We start from the raw sequence: 23,024 nt of genomic DNA, 5'->3' as shown, positions 1-23,024 counted from the left end.
TGGAGGATATTTTTTTATTCTTTATCGGCACTGTCATATGCTGAGGCTATTTTTACAGCTATTTCGAAAGAAAGAGTATCACAATCCGTCAAAAACTTTTTTATAACGTGTTCATCAGATAATCCACAAACCAGTCTGTCCCTTAAGGCTTCGTCCAAAAAGGTTCCAAAACTACATAGCGTCGACTTCATTTTATTTCTACAACGAAATCATTTATACTTTATTTAACATTTTTTTCCACTTTTGTATGGGGAAACTCGTGACGCTCGGGCCCTTGCTCGTACAAAAGTGTAAAAAATGTTTCCTCTTTCAGCGCTGCTACTTTCACAATGAACTCTCTACAAGGAACACGTACACACCCGAAAGTATTATCACTTATTTTTGTTACACACTGTATAACTGAATTTTCTTAACGCGAACGGACTACAATGTTACAATTTTTTGGATTGAGGTTAAGTCGAGTGGAGGAAATCGTAAAGAAACGATTAAGAACATGGATGTTACTCTTCATATCTGAACAAAAAGGTTTCAACGTTTTTCGTTTTCCTTTTAAAACTGATATCTTCTTACCACTCTCACACAAGTCACAACTAACAAAAATTTTATACAATGGTCCAGCCGTTTAACAGGAGTTTGGAAACAGACATGGCGACGCGAGAATTTTATCCCTAATATGATTTCTATACTATAGCTGGTGTTTTGAGTGATTTTCTGCACCTAACATTTGACGGCCTCTGGCGCACCCGAAACAAGTTCTTCAAGTACTTACCACGTAGCCAGGCTGACGTGGTGTGAAGAATGTTATGTCCAAGATTATTTTGTTTATGATGAGTTCTTTAGCTCGCTGATGAATATTCATGGGATAAACTGGATAAGCATCAGTCATCCAAATGGGCCACGACTTCTAGAGAACGCCAGCATTATCGGACTCATCTAAATTTCTACATCACGGCTAATCGTGATACTACTGTAGTTGTAGGTATTATCCCTATTGTTTTCTAACTACGAAATTTGCGTTATGTTCTAATAATTTTTTTTTTATTTTTTTTATCTTTATTTTTTATAGAGAGTGCTTACACGTGGGAGAGCCATGCTTCGGCACGAATGGGCCGGCTCGACCGGAGAAATACCACGTCCTCACAGAAAACCGGCGTGAAACAGCGCTTGCGCTGTGTTTCGCCGAGTGAGTGAGTTTACCGGAGGCCCAATCCCCTACTCTATTCCCTTCCCTTCCCTCCCTTATTCCGTTCCCTTTCCATCCCTACCTTCCCCTATTACCCTATTCCCTCTTAATAGGCCGGCAACGCACCTGCAGCTCTTCTGATGCTGCGAGTGTCCATGGGCGACGGAAGTTGCTTTCCATCAGGTAACCCGTTTGCTCGTTTGCCCCCTTATTGCATAAAAAAAAAAAAAGAGTTAGGTACAAAAAGACCATGTCACTCTCGTAGAGAGCCATTCTTAAATACTTCTAATAATTTAAATTGGTAGCGTTATAGCCAGAGATTACAGCTTTCAGATAAAAATTAATTAAAACAATTCGAAGATTTTACTCTGTTTATTATTTAATTTACGTTATGTATGTGTTCAATTTTTTAAAATAATCTATTATAGAGGTTTGGAACGTTTTCTGGACTTTGTATAGGTGTATGTATGCTTTTAAAATATTATTTTGCTCACTTTGCCACGTCCTATTAGTAAACTAGAATATAACTTGGCACCTGGCCGGTGCCCAAGCTGGTGTCACTTAGGGTCCGTGCCGCGGGTACCAACGGGACCGGAGACGAATGGGACAGATCACAGTCGGGACACTTGGCACAGTTATTGATGTGTACATTGTAAAACGGTCGGAATTTTTAAATTTAGAATAATACATGGTGATTAAACTTGAAACTTATGAACCCAATGACGCTACATTATTATTCTGTTCATAAGTTTAAAGTTTGTCCTTCAATAGACAATCCATATTTTAGGACCATCAAGTGATTCCATACTTTAACTTGATGGTCCTAAAATATGGATTGTCCTTTCTATTTCTGTTAGCTACCACTTTCAAGATTTTTTTGCAAATTAAAATGTTCGTCTAATCAAAATGAAGCTACTCACAAAAAACTAGCTTGATAGTAATCAAAGACAATTTGTTCTAGGGAACCCGGACGCGTATTTACAAAGTCTTATACCATTAGACTGAAAGCGCAAACCGAACTGGCTTAGCTTTTGTTTGACAAAAACTTAACGAAACCCTAATCTATTATAGTACTGAAAATGATCGAAATCGCCTAGACTTTGTTAGCTAAATTCTTTCTAACATTGCAGCAACCAATGCTATTCAATTTGATACCGAAATGGTAAATAAATCGTCATCGTTAGCTTCAAAAATATTTATTTTTTATTTTATTTTATTTTATTTGGGTGGCTTACAGCTAACAATATTATATTAAGCTTAAAAGATAGTTAACAAAAAAGCCAATTACAAGCCTCCACAGATAACAGTTACTTTAGAGTAGGTAATTGGTGTAAGATAAAACATACAATTAATAATATAAATAACAACAAACAACAATTTTAACAAATTAGTGACAGTAAGACTATTTATAATAAATAATAATTATTTGCTTAATATGCGTATTGCTTAATTTTTCCATTGACCATAATTGTAGGTATGTCCTTATCCGTATAATGCATTCAAAGTACAAACTATGATAACACAGGAGATGAAAAAAAAAAAAAATTATCTAATAACATATTTATCATATTATTATGTCTGGGTGTCTGCCTAGAATCGCGGTATTTATAGAAGCTAGGCTACTTGTGAAAAGATCGATAGTGGGTTCCGACTTAGCGAGCTCATTAAACAGTAAAAAATAGGTGGATAGTTAAATGGAAATTATTATTATTTGAATGTTAAAATAATTAAATTACTCGTTTCTATTCTAGATTTGAGTGACAAAAAACTAAAATAAATTAACAAACGAACTTTTAATAGGTAAGAAACAGGTATCTACACACTACACACTTGTTGAGAGTACAAATAATAATAAAACTATAATATTTATTCTGGCGTAGGTACCTCTAATGTAAAATACAAAACGCAGATAATATAATAATTTTTATCTAATTTACGATTACCTTAGGTAGTATTTTTACAATTGAAACATAGTTCGTAACAGTCAGTCTTATATATTAGTATGGCACATAACATTACACAACAAAACATAAGATAAAAGATAGACAGATATATGTAACCTAATCCTAAATAATGTTCAATGAAGTTACTTTAATGTTTTTTAGCACTTTCTTTGATTTTTTTCTATATTAATACTTATATTGTGAGGTCTTACGGCCGACCAATCGCGTTCGCGATAAACAAGTATAATGGTGGTGAGCCTCTACTCGACTAGGTTTTGTTCGTACGTAATGTTTGAAAATATGTCGACAAAAGCTTATCTATTTCAGTGAATATGCCGACCAATTGCGATCGCGATAAACAAGTATGGCGGTGAACCTCTACTCGACTAGGTTTTATTCGTACGTAATGTTTGATAATTATGTCGACAAAAGCTTATCTATTTCGGTGAATACGTATAATACATTACTAGGTTTTGTCCGTGCATTTTCTTTGCACGGATCAAGGCAAAAAGCTAATCCACTTGAGTCAATTTTTTTACTGAGATAGAATAGGTATTGTCGAGTAATATGCATAAACAAAAGCTCATCTATTAGAGTCTGTAGGCCTACTATGAAAACGTTTTGAGACTCAAACAATCGGAAGAGAATGCCGAGTCCTGCTCTAACAACGTCAGTTCACGTTTGTAAGAGTAGGACGCAACATCCTCGTACGATTGTGAGTCTCAAAACCATTTCGTGGTACGGGCCCTGACTCGTGACTTTGTAAATTCGCAACTCATCAGTCATCACTATTCACTGGACATGGAACTTGGTATGCCCTATGTTACCGCTTCATTTTTCTGATATAAAATCCTGAGACTGCTGAGAGTGACTGATTCTACAGGGTCAATACCTTACCGTTCAAGGATTAATTTTACACGTCATAAAAGTGTGCCCATAACTTTGTTTCTATTTCGGAATAATCACGAGTCGGTCGTTAACGCATTGTAAAAGTTTAACGCTCGTTGTTATTGGTCGTCCCCCACTTACTTCTTATATTTTGCTTCCTATCCTATTTCATATCATTGACCTATACAGTCAATCTATATAAATAAAAATTAATTTTAAATTTTGTTCGTCTCGCTACAACTTGGGAACGACTGAACCGATTTGGCTACTTGTCTTGAAATATTCATGGAAATCCAGGGAAGGTTTATATTAGGAGGGTCTTTCACGGGATCGTCTTTTATTCCTATTAAATTTTATTTTCGCTATGTTCATGTTTCCTAATCTCACTGTTGAGGTTTGTAGTTGATTTAGCATTTTCTTTATGTATCTGTCTTTCTGTCACAACATTTGGCAATCAGGCATGATGACTATTTTTTTTTCTTATCGGTAGTTAAAAGACACTTAAAAAAATAGAAACATCGTTGAAAGAATGACTCTGATAGCTTAAAAATTCACCAAGATATGACAATTCAAATATCTCATTAAAAAAACCTGCCCGAAACGCTCCATACAAAGTGCTACGAAAGTATGACGTCAGTCTTTCGTAGTTTGTACGCATCGGGAGACAACTTTGTTCGACAGGTATATTAAATATTGCGTTTATGAAAGTGGTTTCATAACAAAAGTAGTTTTTAATTGCATAAGTTATCGAATTGTATACAAATATTAAGAAATTTAATTGAAAAAAATTCGACTTGGATATCCAACTTTGAAGGCGCATAACAAAAAAAATACAAATACTATCAAGCTGAAATTTTGGGAACACTTATTTTTTACCGTTGCTTTATTTTATTAACAAAATTCGTTAATCTTTGACCTTGTCATCATCCCTATTACGTTTATTAATAAAAGTAAGTATCTATATTTTTGTTAACCTCTAACAGCTTTTTTGTCGTGAAACACTGATCCATTTTAATATTCAAATGCATATAAATGTTTTATTTGTAACCCCCCTTATTTTCGTACGTTTCACAAAAAATAATTTTCCAGATTGTCCAATCCGAATCCACTGTCAATTTTATATCCTACTGCTATACCAGTTTAAACATTGCTTTAGTATTAGATGTTTTAAAAAAAATCCTCATTCCCTATAATTTTGAACCCCATATCCATCATCACTCATCAGAATTGAAAAATCCAATAATATCAATATGAACAATTGTATATTGTATAATATAGGCCATAGGTGTGTAAATAAAGTTCAGTGTTAAATGGTTTAGAGTACATTGCATCTACGCGCGCCACGTTGCAATGTGAATTGACCCTTAGTATTGGCGGAAACGCCCGGACTTGCTATTTTGCATGTTACTTATAAGGTGTTAGAATTAATGATGATAAGCTGTTCTAAGCTACTAAATCTTGTCGGATAATAACGGGTAAGCGATTGATGATAATGATTTCGAAAGTAAGGATAGGCCCGTAGGAACATTTTGCGTGGTTTCTTTTTACGTTACTCGTCCTACTAGTTGCTCTGTTAACATTTAAAATTTAAATAGTGCAGGCCGGCAACGCACCTGCAACCCTTCTCATGTTGCCATTGTCAATGGGCGACGTTATTTACTTTCCATCAGGTGATCCATTTGCTCGTTAGCTCCCTTAATTTTGTATAAGTTTTACAGACAGATTTGGTCAATTTGTTACAGTGAAAAAAGTACTTACTTAACCTAATTGTAATTTTTTTACCTTGCTACAGAAAAATACATGAGAATATTATTTCTGTTACGTTTCTGTTAATTAATAATTATATTATTTAAAGTCTGAAAATACCAAATCACCTTTAATCATTTTGCCTTACGTTTATCTTATTGTATCGTTTTCAAATGTAAGTGCTTGCGAAGCATGTGGCCTAACAAATGTTGGAGGAAAAACGCTTAGCAGGGCCAGTCCTTACCACAGTTATACATGAATGATAAATATCGATTAAATCGATTATTACACGACACGGAATCGATAACTCATTAATATTGATAGTGATTGGCTAAATAGATTTTGATGTTTTCACTTTAAGATTTGCTGATCTGAATATCTAGGCAAATGGGGTAGCAACATTTCTGCCCTCTGCTCTTCCTATCTTCATCGGTCAGATACAAAGAATAATTTTTTACATCTTGGGGTCAGTTAACACTATAACGTGACGAGGAGATGCGATACATGTTATATTTCCAGAACTTCCAGTTTTCGTATATGTTAGTCTTTACCAGCGTCTGAACACAATATGTGCCCAACCCACCCTTATTATTCAAAATCAATTTTCGTCCACCACACCGGGATTAAAAATTCTAAAATAATCATGCTAGTATATTTCTAGAATCTACAAATCCACATACGACTATGACATATTTTGCAACTTGCGGACGCACCTAACCTACCCTTATTATTCAAAGTTGTTTTCCTCCTCACACTATTTAAAAATTCAAAAAATTCTAGAAAACGTGTCATTATTTTTGTTTTTTCATCTTGCTTACATGTCAACAATTGAGCGAGTGTATTGTCGATTTTGTGGCTCTGTAAAGTAACGCACAGTAATATATACTTTTGCAATGTCAATCTCCAGGAATTCTTAAATTAGCACCTGTAGAATCTAAGTAAAGTATCACAGGGATGGATGTAATATTTATATTGATTATAATATGGATTATTAGTATTGCTTCTTGTTGGAGTTTTGTAGAAATTATTATTCTAAAAGGTATTTAAAGTTATCTATCTTATATAATCTGATCATGAATCACGATTGTATAAAATCAGAGACATCTCCATTTTCTATTTTTCGTCTACCCATAGCTTTTCTTTCTGAATTTATCTTCTGTTTTGCATGTTGGTTGCATTCTTTATTTTTACAGCCATTTTGTTGTAGTTCATCAGCGCTTTGTCTGCATTTTCCTAAATATATTCTACAACATTCATATTCAGACAACTTACGTACTTGTTTTCGTCTTTCACCTCTTATTTGAATGGAGAAATTGTTGTTCGTGGGCTTTATGTACAAATTTTTTATATTTATATATTACACGAAATATCAACCTTGATATATTGGGCATCTTTTTCGACGACCTGAAGCTCTCTAGCAATTTTAGCAAATTAGCTTTCATAACCTACTGAATTGGCTGCATTAAATCTAAAACCTGCGTAGAATGACAACGGACAAAAACATCCCAAATCAGTTCGCATGTGCTCCTTTATAATTAATTGCCTTTAGTAACTCAACGCTCATTTTATTATGATTAACAACAACTGCACTCTGAGTTAAAAATGAAACTTCACCCACATAGTACGGATATTTAGTACGTTTAGCGGGCGAAAAGTATATAATTGTAAAAAGTAAATATGACTTATTTTGTATTCCCAAAACAAAACCCCATAGTTCAAGTTTATTATTAAACAAATAACAATCGACTTAACTCACTTTGATTTTCTTGTATTTTTATGACATCTGAGTCGTAGATGCTGTCGGTGCGGTAGAGCTCTGAGCGTATTACAGCCGACTTCTTTCACACCGTACGTTTCAGGCCCTCATATTTAATTTTTAAAGTTTGTGTTCCTCTGTATACGCCTCCTGATTGAGCATTAAGTTCTTTTTGAATGCTCTCCCACGCGGCTTCTTTCATCTTCCACGACCAAGCATCGCTTTCCTTATTTCCTAAAACTGATTGGTGTTTTTTTTACCGGCTGAACCGCGCGCTGGATCACCACAAATTTTTTCACTCGGCAGGTTTTGATTTTAAAAATGGTTCTGGGTAGCCCCTGGTGTTTCGCTTCATGTAGCAAGTATCGCTTTCTTCTCTTCCCCGCGCACGCGCCCTTGAGTCCTCCTACGGTTTTTGGTCTGCTGCTCCTAAACCAAATGCCAAATGTTCGAAGGCCGAAAGTCGTTGAAATAGCAGGTTTTTTCGCGATTTTTCGTTGTAGGATGTTCAGAATGCGACGCGGTTTTCACTGTCGCACTGATCTAAATTTTCCACGTCGAAAGACGTATCGCACTATGCACTTTATACCTTTTGGCCAAGGGTAATTACAAAACAAGACTAAAATGTGTTATACCTATTCATAATTTTAACATTTTAGAAAAACACTGACACACCAAGCACCGTAAACGCGGAAAAACAATAATGTAGCACTTTTGCTTTAACAACTTTTACTTTGATATGGGTCTGCGCGGAATTAACGGCCTCGAGAGTTTTGCTAAAAGTAGCTGTTGCTCTGGAAAAGTAATAGATGGTAGAACTCTGCATGGACTCTACCTGCTCCACCAGCCACTTCTTTGTCTGGTTAGTGCCATAAGGGCAGAACACGTAGGCGATGAACACGCCTAATAGCATCAACACTACTGCCCATCCGATATACGACGCTACCATCGCATTATTTGAACTTCCGATTAATTCACAACTATTTCATCTCTAGTAGACTGATTTCCCATATTTAATGAAATATGTAAATAAAACTTTAAAAAAAAGTAAAAGTTAAGTGGTAAATACTTATGTGCAATGTAATGATATCGCTAGATTAAAAATAAATGTATTTTGCTACTTTGTTATATTATCTTATATCTTTAAACTAGCAATTCTTGTATATATACCCCGAAACCCCCTATATATATATATATATATATATATATATATATATATATATATATATATATATATATATAATTGGAATCTCGGAATCGGCTCCAACGATTTTCATGAAATTTAGTATAATTTTAGGGGGTTTCGGGGGCGATAAATCGATCTAGCTAGGAATCAGTTTTAGAAAATGTCATTTTCATCGAATACCGAGCAGAGCTCGGTCAAATAGCTAGTTATATCTTTAAACGAGCAATTCTTTTTTTTTCAAGGCTGCACTTGTGACGTGCTCTCGAGTCTGATATGCACAGGAACGCCTCGTATAGACTTTGTAGGGAGTCATGTGCTGTTGCCCTTAACTCCCTCTTAATATTCCCGGCCTGTTCGAGCGCCTCCTTTCCTTGCTGGAAGATTTTGTTGGCCTCTTTTGTGGCGAGGTCCATTTCTATACCTCGCGCGGGGCTCAGGTACATCATACTCACCCTACCTGAGTTTGCTTGTAGTGTTGGCTTCGGGTCCTCTTCTGAGTCCAATACCATACAATTAATTAAAATTCATAATATTATTTCAATTATCCTTGGTGCGAAAAATCTAAATAATAAAATAACAAAAAAAGGATATGGACGAACAGTCCATAGACGGCCACAATTTTATAATTAAAAAAAAACGAGCAATTCTTGTATATATAGTAGACCTCTTCGACAATCTCTGGCAGCCTCGCGTATGTTGGCGTGTTGACTTTAGCTCCCCGACGGCCACGTCCACTCCAAATATTGAATCGGCCCATAGGGGCATATTATTTTGAGGAGTTAGATTTGCGGCTTTGTCAGGCGCTTGTGGGGGGGGGGGGGGGGGCAACCTTCGCGGATGCTGGCTCCTGTTTATTTGGGGGAGGCCCTTCCGGTTTCTTACTAGCTTTAGCCGGATCAAAATTTTTCTGGTTTTCCTCGGTACTCAGGTGCGATCTTCTTCATTTCGTCTGAGTTTCTTCTCTGGTTGTTGCATGTGGCCACCGCTGCTGGCTGCACGACGGAGAGTTTCCCGGCTTGTCTTTCCAGGCGCAGGGTGGGACGCACCAGTGAGCCTTCTCATGGCACTTGACGCGGTAGAAGCACAAGTCCTAGCGGGCTGGGGATCTGTGTCGCAAATCTTGATGACGGCGTCCAAAGGAACGGGATCTGGCGCGACCGCTTTCACAGTAGAATGATAGAATCTTCTTCTCGAGCGTGACAGGGTCAGTGTTGCCAACTCGGTGTCAGGTTTTCGGGCTAAATAGAGTTTGAAATAGGGCTAGATTTGCCCAATAAATTCAAAATTGGGCTAAATTGCTTTTTTACTAAAAGTTAATAAAAGAAATGAGTTTTGTTAATTATTCTTTACTTATTAAAGGGATTTACGCAAACATACAATCAAATATCTAAAAACAAACTGAATGAAAATAAAAAACAGCTTAAATGTCTAAGTCCTCATCAGAGTCAGCGGATTCTTCGCCTCACAAGAAGAAGTGAGAGTTTTCACTCTCACTTTGTGATGTTGATGGTTGAGCCTTATCTGCTGCCTTGTTCAATATAAATTTATATTTTTCTTTGGATCCAATTTTTTTTAAAACTTCTTGTGGGATGTCATATGTATAGCAAGTTTTATTGAATTTTTTTAGCCCGAATCGTATTTGTAGTATAGAATTAAGAGTTTCAAAGCTCATCCTGTTTCGTAATTTATTTTTAATTACGTTCATTGTGCTGAACACCCTTTCGACGTCTGCGTTTGAGTGTGGCAATAGCATTATAAATGCCAATGAGCATAGTTTTTGATAGGGATTATCATTTCCCGCGTCTTTGTATTGTGATACCTCGTGCCAAAATTTTACGGTATCATTTGTATTTTCCCATTTGTTAGTGTGTATATTTTTCCATTGTGAAATAACTTTATCAATTGTATCGGCATTTAATCCGAAATGTTCAGCTAATTTAATTATTTCCATGCCCTTCTCTGGTTTTAATACGTGATCAACGCTCATAATGTTCATATTTTGAAGTGTTTTTATGTTGTCGGGAAGACGTTGCTGCAATTCTTTGGTCAGTTTGACGGTGAAATCAATGCAACGTTTTCTAATCATCTGTTTATCGCTTAAACTGTAAGTTTCAATTGACTTCTCAAAGTTATAGCCGAGGTATGGCATCGGATCCAAGTAATTGGCAATGTTGTCTTTGAAAATATCAATGGAGTGGCGTCTTCCAGGAGTCACAATTTTATCGCATAGGACTTCTAACAATTTAACTAAAGATTGGAGCAATTTCGTAGGGTCACTGTTTTGTTCTTCAAATGCCTTTAACGCGTATTAAACTTGTGCAAGTATAGTTTTTATATAAATCAAATATGCCTTATTGCGTGGGTCATTATACATGTTAAACAGCATTTCGGCCATATAGCAATTGTTTTTATTTTTGGCAATTTCAAAAAACAGCTTTAGCTCATCCCATTGATGCAAAATTCGTTGCACGGCAGGTTCTATGGAAAGCCACCTAGTGGCACACTTTTTCAAAATTTTTAATGGTTTTTCTCCGCAATTTATGGTTGCATAAATTTTTTCGTACTCGCGACGGCGGTCAGGCGACAAACTAAACCAATTGTATGTTTCTCTTAACAGGTACTCGATGTTCCGCGGTATCGTTTCCTCGGAAGCATGACTGACTGCAAGTTGTAAGGAATGACAAACGCATCTTACCAAAATTAAATGTTCCAGACCATACTCCTCTTTTAAAATTTGGTGAACGCCATTATTAATCCCCACCATGACACTAGCATTGTCGGTCCCCAGGCCTACCATATTCTGAAGGATTAAACCAATGTCTTGAATAGTTTTCACGATCCCACTTACAATTCCTCTGGCGTCAGCGGTCTCTAATTCTGTGATTGAAAGAAATGTTGTCATAATTTTTTTCATAGATCTACTATAGTACCTGATTACAAGGCCTAAATATTTTTGAACCGAAATATCTGTCGACTCATCAATTTCGAGACTGTAGTTGGTATCACCAATATCCTCTCTCAGCGCCGATTTAAAATGGGGCGCTAAGGCTCAACTCACACTGGCACAGAGTCGAAGCGAAGCGACGCGTCATGTTTTGCACGGCGACGCGCGTGTTCGCGCGGCGACGTGCGTCTGCGCGCGACGATGCTCGTATTAGCGCGTTCGGATCACAGTGCTGGACTAGTGACTTTCGAACATTCGTGAATGGTGCTCGCTCGGCAGTATACGATGGTTGATATCGATCTTATCATTACATTCATTCTATCTCTGTTAGCTACTACCACTTTCAAGATTTTTCGCAAAATAAAAATGTTGTCCGTCTCACCAAAATGAAGCTACTTACAAAAAAATTGCTTTTAGTTGTAATAGTAATAAAAAATTGTTCTACGGAACCCGGACTATAAAGGGGCACCTGACACAATATATATGCTAACATTGCACACACACAACAGGATTGTGTATGTGCATAATTGCATAAGCTGCACGTTACATTTACTTTCGTCTTTCCAGCCGCCAGAGGAGCTGACGCGGTCGGTGAAGCTGACGTCCCGCGAGCGGCGGTTCATCAAGTTCGCGAGCGTGGAGCACGGCGGCCAGCTGTACATGACGCCGCAGGACTTCCTGGAGTCGGTGGTGGAGCAGGAGCCGCGACGTGAGTACCATAGAGCGGCGGCAGCGTCCTAGAGGGAGCGACAGCGACTTTTTCAACCTGTATCCACGTAAATCCTTTGATATGTTCTTAGGGAGCTCGAGAAATATGCTAAAGGTGTCTTAGGACCGGTAATAAAATTAGTCATAAGAAAATATAGGAGGTGTACAAACTCTCGATACAAATCGTAAGACACCACAAAATTGCAATGACCTTAACTTTTTTCCGTGCTTATAAATAAGTAAAACTAGTCGAAACTTATCCCGCCTTTTGCGATCTGAATACTCGTATGGTTTTACCTCCCTATATGGCTGACGGATGTGTCTGAAGAAAGACGCACGCTGGTATATAATTCTATATCTGTACGCTATTAACTTTATCCCGACTACCACTACTGGGTTACCTACTCAATTCAAGTTATTACGTTTTCAGCGCGCCTCAAGCGTCGCGTGCTGACGGCGAAGGAGATTGAGCAGCTGAAGGACCAGGTGCCGCCGCTGAAGAAGGGCTCGCCCCAGATGTTCAGGAACTTGAGGGATAAAGGTGAGGCGTTGCAACACGTAATTCTCCATATCCGATGTTTTGCAAAACAACCCACATGTGTTCAACACTACGAATAATAAAAACTAGGAAACGTAACTCCCATACTTCAATCGTTTTGAATTTGGTTCTCAAGATTATTTTCGCACACTAAAATAATATGACAATAGCTACGATTTACGAAACACTACTTTCAATTTGACAAATAAAGCCGTAGAAAATTCTATAATAGTGGGGGGCCCTAGAACATTTTTTTTATTACTAACAAGCAAATCCATACTAATATTATAAATGCGAAAGTGTGTCTGTCTGTCTGTCTATTACCTCTTCACGCCCAAACCGCTGAACTGATTTTGCTGAAATTTGACATGGAGATACTTTGAGTCCCGGGAAAGGACATAGGATACTTTTTGTCCCGGAAAAGTGTACGGTTCCCGCGCGTTAAACGAGTTTTGGCGCACAATCGGCTCCAACGATTTTCATGAAATTTAGTATATAGGGGGTTTCGGGGGCGATAAATCGATCTAGCTAGAAATCATTTTTAGAAAATGTCATTTTATTCGTGTTTTATCGAATATTATATTATTACGATTTAAGATTATTTCGCTGACGATATAGTTCCTTTAGCCATCATCGTCGTTTTCGTTTCTCACATTTTTTCTTCTGTATACCAATGCTGCAGCAACTTTACCTCTGTCACACAATATGGTGGTAGGTAAAAGAAATACTGAGTAAATTTCGGCTCAGGTTCGAGGCTTGCCCCGAAGGTATTTTCGTGAGCTCAAGTGGAGACGCATTAACATTCCGCGTGTCGCGGCAGGCTCAGGGTGAGGCTGCTCAGCCCAAAGCTGCCTCTAGTGGATACCCAGCTTAACACAAGTCCTTCAGATACTTAGCACGAGGCCAGACTGATGTGGTGTGAAGCGTCCATAGATATTATTATTAATATTATTAATAATCAAAGAAATCATAGTTACCCACAAAAAATATTTTTACATAAACTCACTTTTGTTCTCACGTCTAATGTGTATTTTTATCACTATTTCAGGAATCATCTCCTACACTGAGTATCTGTTTCTACTCTCCGTGTTAACAAGTGAGTAAAAAATATATGTTGCATATTTAGATCATAATATATTGGCCGATTTTTGAACATTTTTCGCGTTTAAACTCAGAAATATATCAAAATCCGAAAGCGCCATCTTGTGGTTCTTAACTTGTTGGATTGCAATATTTTCTGAGCATTATGAAAAACCCTTAAACTTTGGAAGTGAAAGATCAGTCAGAATCAGTTCAGCGGCTTAAGCCTGAAGAGTTAACAGACGGACAGACACACCGTTGAAAATACTGAAAGGTCTTTCGACAAACTCAAAGGCTGTTGAGTGTAGAGCAATAAAAAGTAGTATATATTTATTTATTTTCACATGTTGCTATTATTGCAAGCCATATATTTTTGAACTACCATAATATTACCTCGATCGTGGAAATTCTAGACACAATAGCTTATCTATTGTTATCATCTATGAGTTTAGCATGCGCGTACAACGAGATATCTAATTCTCGAGTGTAGTTATATTGTCGATTTTGACGACAGATCTACACGAGAAAAAATGTATGTCATGTTAGGGCCAATAGAGATGAACAAAACAAACAAACAAACACAAAAAACAAAATACGTTTATTTCAGGCAGGCAAGAGACAAACCATCAAACATCGAGAAAACAAAAATTTTCTCATTTGCTCATCTCATCTTGTCAACTATGCTCATCTTAGGCCGGCTGATGGCCGCTTGGGAGTTGAAGCGATATGACACATTTCTGATTTCACTTGTCTTTTTAATAAAACCTAAATAGGTTACATAACTCGACAGAACACGCACTTTCGTATTTATAACATTAGTATGGATTCACTGTTTAAATACAGGTGAAATTAAACCTTCCTGCCAAATTTTTTCCAGGGCTTAAGTATCATTAGGAGAGGCCATTTAACTTTAAAAAAATTTGGTGTTATATTTTTTTAATGACATATTTATGCCATTTTAAATCGTTGCAGAACGGTCACTCGCGGCGCGGGGGAATGAGCGGGGTTGACGCGAGGGTAGTGCGCGCGCGGGGGCACGTCACGCGCAGGCGACGCTTCGTGACGTCCATTAATTTTAGTGATTTTTAGGATAACTTTCGGTAGTTATTTCTCAACATTTTAGTACTGAGTGATTATAAAAGAAAAAATACGTATATTTTTATTTATAATAAGGACTAACATATCAATATTTGGCAGGAAGGTTCAATTGCACCCTGTATGTAAAGCTCAATATTTTTTTTTTTGTTTTCAGAACCAGCTTCGGGCTTCCAGATAGCCTTCAATATGTTCGATACCGATGGCAACCAGAGGGTTGACAAGAACGAATTTCTAGTCGTGAGTGTCCGAACGCCTTTATGCGGTGCCGTCATAAAGCGGCTTTGATACAGCGACGTAAGGATATTGACTGTAAGCCGGCCCAAAGACGATCAATTTTATTATATCACGTATTGTACAATTTTATTTACCATGTAGGGTTAATATTGAACGCCTTACAATCTTATTGTCAAATTAGTTGTTAAATAATAATTATTGTAGGATCCGCTAATCTATACTAATATTATAAATGCGAAAGTATCTCTGTCTGTCTGTCTGTCTGTCTGTCTGTCTCGCTTTCACGCCAAAACTACTGAACCGATTGCAATGAAATTTTGTACACAGTTATTCTAGAGTCTGAGAAAGGACATAGGCTACATTTTGATGTGGGAAAATATCTTATTTCCATGAAAATATCGATGAAAATGAATTCGCATTGCGCGTGGCCAGCGCTCATCCCGGGGGTCCTGGGTTCGAGTCCCGCAGGCGGAACAAAAAGTTTTCAATGTTCCTGGGTCTTGGATGTGAATTAAAATAATATTTCAAAAATCTTAAATATATTTTATGTATAATATTATAAAAAATCCAGAAATATATCGACGCGATGCAATGAACATTTTAGTTCTAATACGATTCAACAGATGGCGCTTTTTTTTTACTTCGTTGGAACATAGAACTAATCATACTTATTAGTTATTATGTTTTTGTTTATAGTTTTTAATACGTTAGAATATTATGTTTAATAATATTATCACTTGCTATAATAATAATCAATCTATCTTATCTTATAGAACTCCTACTGCATTTCTAAGGAGTTCGAGTGTGTTGTGTTGGCCTATATTCCATCCAGAAAATATATCAATGCAATCAACATTTTAATTCTAATATATGAAAACAGATGGCGCTTTATTTTTTACTTCATTATTATAACAGAACTAATCATACCTACTTTATTATATATTATTGTTTTTATTCATAACTAGCTGTTGCCCGCGACTTCGTCCGCGTGGACTTTAGTTTATAGCGCGCGGTGTCAACAAAATTTGTGTCAAATTTAAAAACTTTTTAAAACCCTGGTAAGTGGTACCCCTCTTAGGGCCGCGCTACACCGGAATGGCAGCGCTGAAAGTGCTCGCCTCGCCGCTGCCATTCCGGTGTAGCGCGGCCCTTAATTAATCAAAATACCCAAAAACAGCTGTGCAGTGTGCACATAATCTGTACTAATATTATGAATGCGAAAGTATCTCTGTCTGTCTGTCTGTCTGTCTGTCAGTCTCGCTTTCACGCCAAACGCCAAAACTACCGAACCGATTGTAATGAAATTTTGTATACTGATAGTCTAAAGCCTGAGAAAGGACATAGGCTACTTTTTTACTGGAAAAAAGGGTTGTAAGGGTCGTAAATTTGTTCAAAAAATTCATAATAGATGGCGCCGTGCGTCTTCTACATCGCGCTGACGCTTGCTCAAAAGTCTTTCTATAAGAGGTGGTATCATCTTACATTTAAGTCTCGATTTTTTTCGATTGTTATATCTATTCTACGGTATTAAATAACTCAGTACTTTATCTGTGCAGGCAGTGACGTAACCTTAAGACCAAATTTCACCGACGACTGTTAAAGTTAATGCTCGAATTAGTATCACGTTAGCTGTTTTGTTTTTCATATGAATGAAAGAGAAGACGGGATATTTTAACAAGCTGTTAACACTAACAGACGTTGGTGAAATTGGGGCTAAACCTATCAATGATAAATAGTTTATGGGTAAAGTTGTGTAATTGGGGGGCTAAATAAGCTTTAAAATTTGGCATAATATTTTATATATTATGTTTAACATACAAAAATGAAGTACTTATTGTTTGCACACTGCACAGCTGTATTGATTTAAGGGGTACCAGGGTTTTTTTTATAAAAGCTTTTGACACCAATTTTGTTGACATCGCGCGCTATAAACTGAAGTCCACGCGGACGAAGTCGCGGGCAACAGCTAGTTTATAAAATATGTTAAAAAATCCATAGCTGCAGTCGTTGCAGTTGTAAAATATTTTGTCCTTGTCTGTCATGCGATCGTCTCAACATAATAGAATATTATGCTGCCTGTTTACAGATCAGCAAACTATTTTTAAAAATAACACTGTTTTTTAGAGACCGCCAATTTTAAATGACCTTTCACTCGCCGCAATAGTGTGACCGGCTCATGACGACTGTGGCGACACCGCGTTATGACGGCACCGCAATAATTTTACAGCCAATATAGTTTGACGGCACTGCTATTATTCAAGGCGAATATTATTTATTAGGTAGACATTAGCCAAAACTTTTTAAATATCGAAGAACTAGATTCATATGCAGTTGACAGACCTTCGTCATTTAGTCGGGTTATGTCAATTAAATGTCAGTCGTGATCTGTCGGCTGGATTTGACATAACGCTACTTAATTATGTAGGTCCTACATCTGCCTATGAATTAACTTATCTGATAGTACATGTATTATTCACATTATGGCGAACAGAGGTAATAGTTATAAAGGTCTATTATGACGGCAAATATTTATTTTAAGAGCAGCAAAATATTATTAAGTTTATTTTAATTTTGATATTAATTTCATATCTTTATACTTTTTATCATAAAGTTGAAATTAGCACAGTGTGAACTGTTTAGTGGTTTGAGCACTAGACCTAGAATTTTCATGCAAGCACTGAGCATGATATCTAGATCATAATATTATTATTGATACTTCAATGCATAGCATTTTGAGTAGAATAAAAAAATCATACTGAGAATAGGGATGTTGGCTAAAAAAATATTAAAAATAATAAATTTTTAATATTTTTTACTGTCGTTTGGTCTATATTATAATTTATTATGATCTAAAGGAGTTATGCTCGACTTCTTATAGAACATGACAGAATTCATCAACTCAATACCTGACTATAGTGGGTTAATACAAATACAGCGTGCACATAGGCGATAAATAAATACTTTTCTAAAAATTGAAAGATTAATATTGACAAAAATGGGTCTTTTTTCATGTCAGATTATTGAATACCCGACAAATAGTCAACATCCCTATGGCACATATTGCATGAGCATTGAACGATATAGTTATATATTTATTTAGTATACAGTATATTTTATTTTTCAATTTTGTGTTGTTATTAGTTGCATGTTTTCTGCGATGTGTATGTAGATACAGCGGCTTCTTGGCGGTTCGCTGAAGGAGCGTAAGGACTTGGATCCGCACAGCCAACGAGCAGTGAGTTTGTGTGCTTGTCTGTACCACCGCAGTACAAATGTTCCGAAATATGGCACAGTATACAGGCCAGAGCTCGTGTCGTCTAGACTACGTCATAATGTTGATTCTTTCCGAAATATGTCCTGGTGCATTGACGAACTATTAGAGAAGTTCATAGGCAGATGGCAGACCTACGTATTTTGGTCGCGTTTTGTCAAACCCAGCCGACAGATGACGTACTTCCGTCAACTGCTTATGAATCAATCATTATAATATGTCGCACTTGTCTCACCAATGGCACACCAGTACAATATGATACATGACGTCTTGAGTACTGGCCAATATATTGGTTTTTATTTTGGAACATACGCTTAGTAGATTAGACTGGCAGTAGACGGCTTTAGAATATCAAATTCAGGCTTAAAGGTTTGCGTTCCTACTCTATAAACTGATGCGATTTCGATTTACGAGTCCGATTCGATTTTGATTCGACAACGATCGCGACTCGTACTCTGCCTATAAATCAATTTCATTTGAAATTGATTCATCGGCAGTGGAAATAATTTTCAATTCTATTTTCACCGTCTCATTTTGCAATTCGCAATTATATGTTTAACTGCTGCTGTAACAAAATTAACTTTTATCCTCTTACTTATAAAAGATTTATACATTTGACAAATGTCATAAAGGTAAGATCATAGAATTCGTTAAAAATAGGAAAAATGCCCTTAGGCGTAATGGACTATTATAATTTAAAACTAATAGGATATAATATTACTGCAACATTTTCTTAATCCATTCCATACTTACTTAATATTATAAATGCGAAAGTGTGTCTGTCTGTCTGTCTGTCTGACTGTTACCTCTTCACGGCCAAACCGCTGAACCGATTTTGCTGAAATTTGGTATGGAGATACTTTTTATCCCGGAACAATGTACGGTTCCCGCGCGATAAACGAGTTTTGGCGCAACAGAGTCATCTAGATTCTAGTAGGGTGTAATATATTATATCACGTATATTATATCCTGCAATGTTTTCGCACTAGGGGCAGCACCATAATAAACAAAAAGTGTTGTTCGACGTTTGATCCGATTTCTTTCAGTAGCTCCCTTTGCTCTGACCTTTGTGTAACATCCCATATCAATACATTTTTTTCTTGTCTTTGAAGCCTTTTTAGGGCCGGGACACATAAACACGACACGACGTCGTGTCGTACCACGATGCGGCGTCGTTTCACGATGCGACGTCGCGTCGTGGGTGTCTACGACGAGCATCGTAAAAAACTACGTCGCGACATCGTAACGTGCCACGATACACGGCACGACGTCGCGTCGTAGAAACTCACGATGCGTTCCTGTGTCAGTGCCACAGTTGTTATTCAAAATTTAAAGATGACGCATCGTGAGTTTCTACGACGCGACGTCGTGTCCCGTTTATGTGTCCCGGCCCTAACTTTTTTCCATATCAGACCATAGTATAATTATATAGACAGAGACTGTAAGTTAAAGGCTGTAATAATTTTTATCTTACTTTTTTATTAATATGAAAATTAAAATAAAAAAACTTAAAACGCACGTCAAATCAAAATGAATACAGACAAAAACAAATATTAAACACTGATGTTTTTCGCTAAAAAGCTTAAATATAGGAATAATTGCTATATTTAAGCTTCTTTAACGGAATCGTACTAAATTTAAATCCACACTAATATTATAAATGTTATAATTTTAACATTTTTAGGGTACCGTACCCAAAGGGTAAAAAAGGGAGCCTATTACTGAGACTTCGTTGTCTGTCCATCTGTCCGTCCGTCTGTGTCATTCGCCAGGCTGTAACTCAAGAACCGCTACAGCTAGACAGAAATTTTCACAGATTGTGTATATCTGTTGCCGCTATAGCAACAAATACTGAAAACAATATTAATATTTATTATTTAAGGGGGGCTCCCATACAACAAACGTGATTTTTATGGCCTTTTTTGCTCGATATCAATAATGGCAATAGGTAGGCACTTGAAATTTTCACAAAGGCCTAAAATATATGAATTGTGTACTTACTTTAATAATTAATAATAATATTTAAAAATAAAATAAAAATTCAAGGGGGCCCCCATACAAAAGCACAATTTTTGCTCTATAACGGTACGTAACCCTTTTTATTATTTAGTATTAGTGTGGATTTGATTGTGTTACCTCTTTACAGATTTTCATAATATATCCGCATCTCTATCTGTTGACTACTCAATAGAAGTTATTGACTTATAATTGCATGTTTATTCAATATTTTATTAATATTGATGTAATGATTAGTCTTTTAAGAGTTTTCAGAATTATTGGTCCTTTAAGCTTTTGTCAATAATAATATTAAATTTTTAAACAATTTTTCAGTTATATTCTTGCTTTTAATACCCGTACGTAATATTCTAATGTATGTGTATTTCTTTGCTATTGTAGCTGCTTTCCCTAGTATCGTCAAGCACTCAAAAAACAACTGGACCTAAAACAAATGATAATAAGCCCTCGCTAGTAAGTTCAAAATCAAAGTGTGCGTTTTGATTTTACAAATGTTTTGAAAGATGGGTGCAGATCATATAGAGCGAGTGCTGGGTGGAGTCGAGTATACAAAATATTATGTGGACCGCATTCTCTGAATCGGCTTGAACTCAGATAGCATGCAAATGATGATTCTATGTTACCAGGAGTCGTATTGGTCCAATTTTGACACTAGTTGTTGCCAGCATGCCTAGCATACGCCAACGAGATATCTCACTCTACATGGTTTGTCTCTTCATCTCTATTAACCCTCGCATGACAAACATTTTTTCTCGCGTAGATCTGTCATCGAAATAACACATTTTATAGAGTTTTGTCAAGATAATGTCGAGATTTTGACATTATGAGACGAGTAGTTTTTAATTATCTCGAGAGTGAGATATCTCGTTGACGTATACTAGGCAGGCAGGTGACATATTTGTTCATTTTAACTCCCGACAAAAAAGTGAGGTGTCATATTTATTTGGCATACTCAATTCCACCCTGCGCCTGCTATAATACGTTTGCAAGTATCATTACATGAGAAAAAATTTAACATTCATAAAATATCAGCCAATATTTAAAATTTTTTGCATGAAATAACAATTTAAAAGAGAAACGTATGTCAACGTTTTCAATTGCATGCGAATCTCATCTTAATTTTGTGATGTGACTGTAAATGCATATTTCCCAACTTACCTACTAATAGAAAGATTTATATTTTTACTGCTCCTTTTCTACCAAATAACTCTTCCAACGTCTCAGTCAAAGATAGAAACGTGGCTAATAACTAACACAAGAAGAGAAACACATAAAATATGCACATTTGCTGATTGTTCTAATAATGTGACTAACACAACATACACCCTTACATAGTTGACACCCTTTTACGGCCGTATTCAGACTGCTTTGATTACTTTAATCTATTGTTTTTATTTATACTAACTTTGCATTACATTTTTAAATAAAAAAATGACGTAGGCTTTATACATTTTCAAACTCTTCATTTAAGATCAGTAATAATTAAATGTCTCTGATTACGGCCGTTAAAATATTTTAATATATTTGTACTAAGTATTTAGATCCACTTGCGCAGTTAAAATTAACGGACAAGCGCGAGTACGACTCATCATGAGAATTCTGTACAAACCTGAGTATTTTTTAGTGAATTTTCTGCCTGATACCTCCAAGCGTTGAAAAAAACTCGAAGCGTTGAGAAAAGACGGACGGGTAACAAAGTGATCCTAACCCCTATTTACTCTTCCGAGTTTCGAAACCCTATAAACCTGCCATCTTGGAGTGTTTCACGCAGTTTATACTTTAATCCCATTTATGCGCAAGTAGGTCTGAATTAACTTATGGTCTAAGAGCCGGAGGGAGGTCGACCTTCATAGATCGGACGGATATCATCAGATCGGACATATTTTTATCAGTCGATAAAAATATGTCCGATCTGATAACCAGATGGGACATATTTTTATCAGATATAAGTAATTTATTAACAAATATGCCTATAAATACTTGCCTATCTAAAGGTGCTCATGGCTATTTTTAATTAAATAACTTTAATCGATTTTTTTTTTCATGACTTTTATTCTTTTGATAACCAAATGAATTTTATTTCACTGTTAGTTTTTAACACACAGAATATGCATCAGTAGGCTTGCCTACTCATTTCTGTGTAAGCATAGCTACCTGGCAAGCCGATGTGAACAGGTAAGTCAATATAGGTGACTCCATCGTTCTGCTAACTTATCGAAAGTTATATCAAATTTTAGATTATTTTATTACAAAATCAGTCATATAGACTTGCCTGCAAAAAATCAACTTTGCCTAGCTAAAAACTAAAAAAAAAATTGCCATGAGCACTTTTAGATAGGCAAGTAAATCTAGGCATATTTGTTTATAAATTATATTTGATAAAAAATATGTCTCATCTGGTTATTACATCGCCCATCGGTGAAAGTCGACCTC

General features: G+C 36.4%; 1 protein-coding gene across 4 annotated transcripts in view; it reads left to right on the top strand.

The window, feature by feature from the left end:
* The window catches only part of LOC121736006 (calcium uptake protein 3, mitochondrial), a 157,396-nt gene that overhangs the window by 90,383 nt on the left and 43,989 nt on the right, over positions 1-23,024 (top strand). The window contains exons 2-7 of one of the 4 annotated variants that reach the window (XM_042127024.1): positions 12,214-12,355; positions 12,785-12,895; positions 13,941-13,988; positions 15,225-15,307; positions 18,474-18,539; positions 20,973-21,044. In XM_042127024.1, the coding sequence (XP_041982958.1) occupies positions 12,214-12,355; positions 12,785-12,895; positions 13,941-13,988; positions 15,225-15,307; positions 18,474-18,539; positions 20,973-21,044 (522 nt within the window). The remainder of the gene's footprint in view (positions 1-12,213; positions 12,356-12,784; positions 12,896-13,940; positions 13,989-15,224; positions 15,308-18,473; positions 18,540-20,972; positions 21,045-23,024) is intronic. The other 3 variants (XM_042127026.1, XM_042127027.1, XM_042127028.1) reach the window with 3 other exon arrangements.

This window comes from Aricia agestis, chromosome 18, assembly GCF_905147365.1.
Source record: "Aricia agestis chromosome 18, ilAriAges1.1, whole genome shotgun sequence".
Taxonomy (NCBI): Eukaryota; Metazoa; Arthropoda; class Insecta; order Lepidoptera; family Lycaenidae; genus Aricia; species Aricia agestis.
The sequence above is the reverse complement of the archived record's forward strand: the minus strand, read 5'-3'. Positions and strand labels throughout refer to the sequence as shown.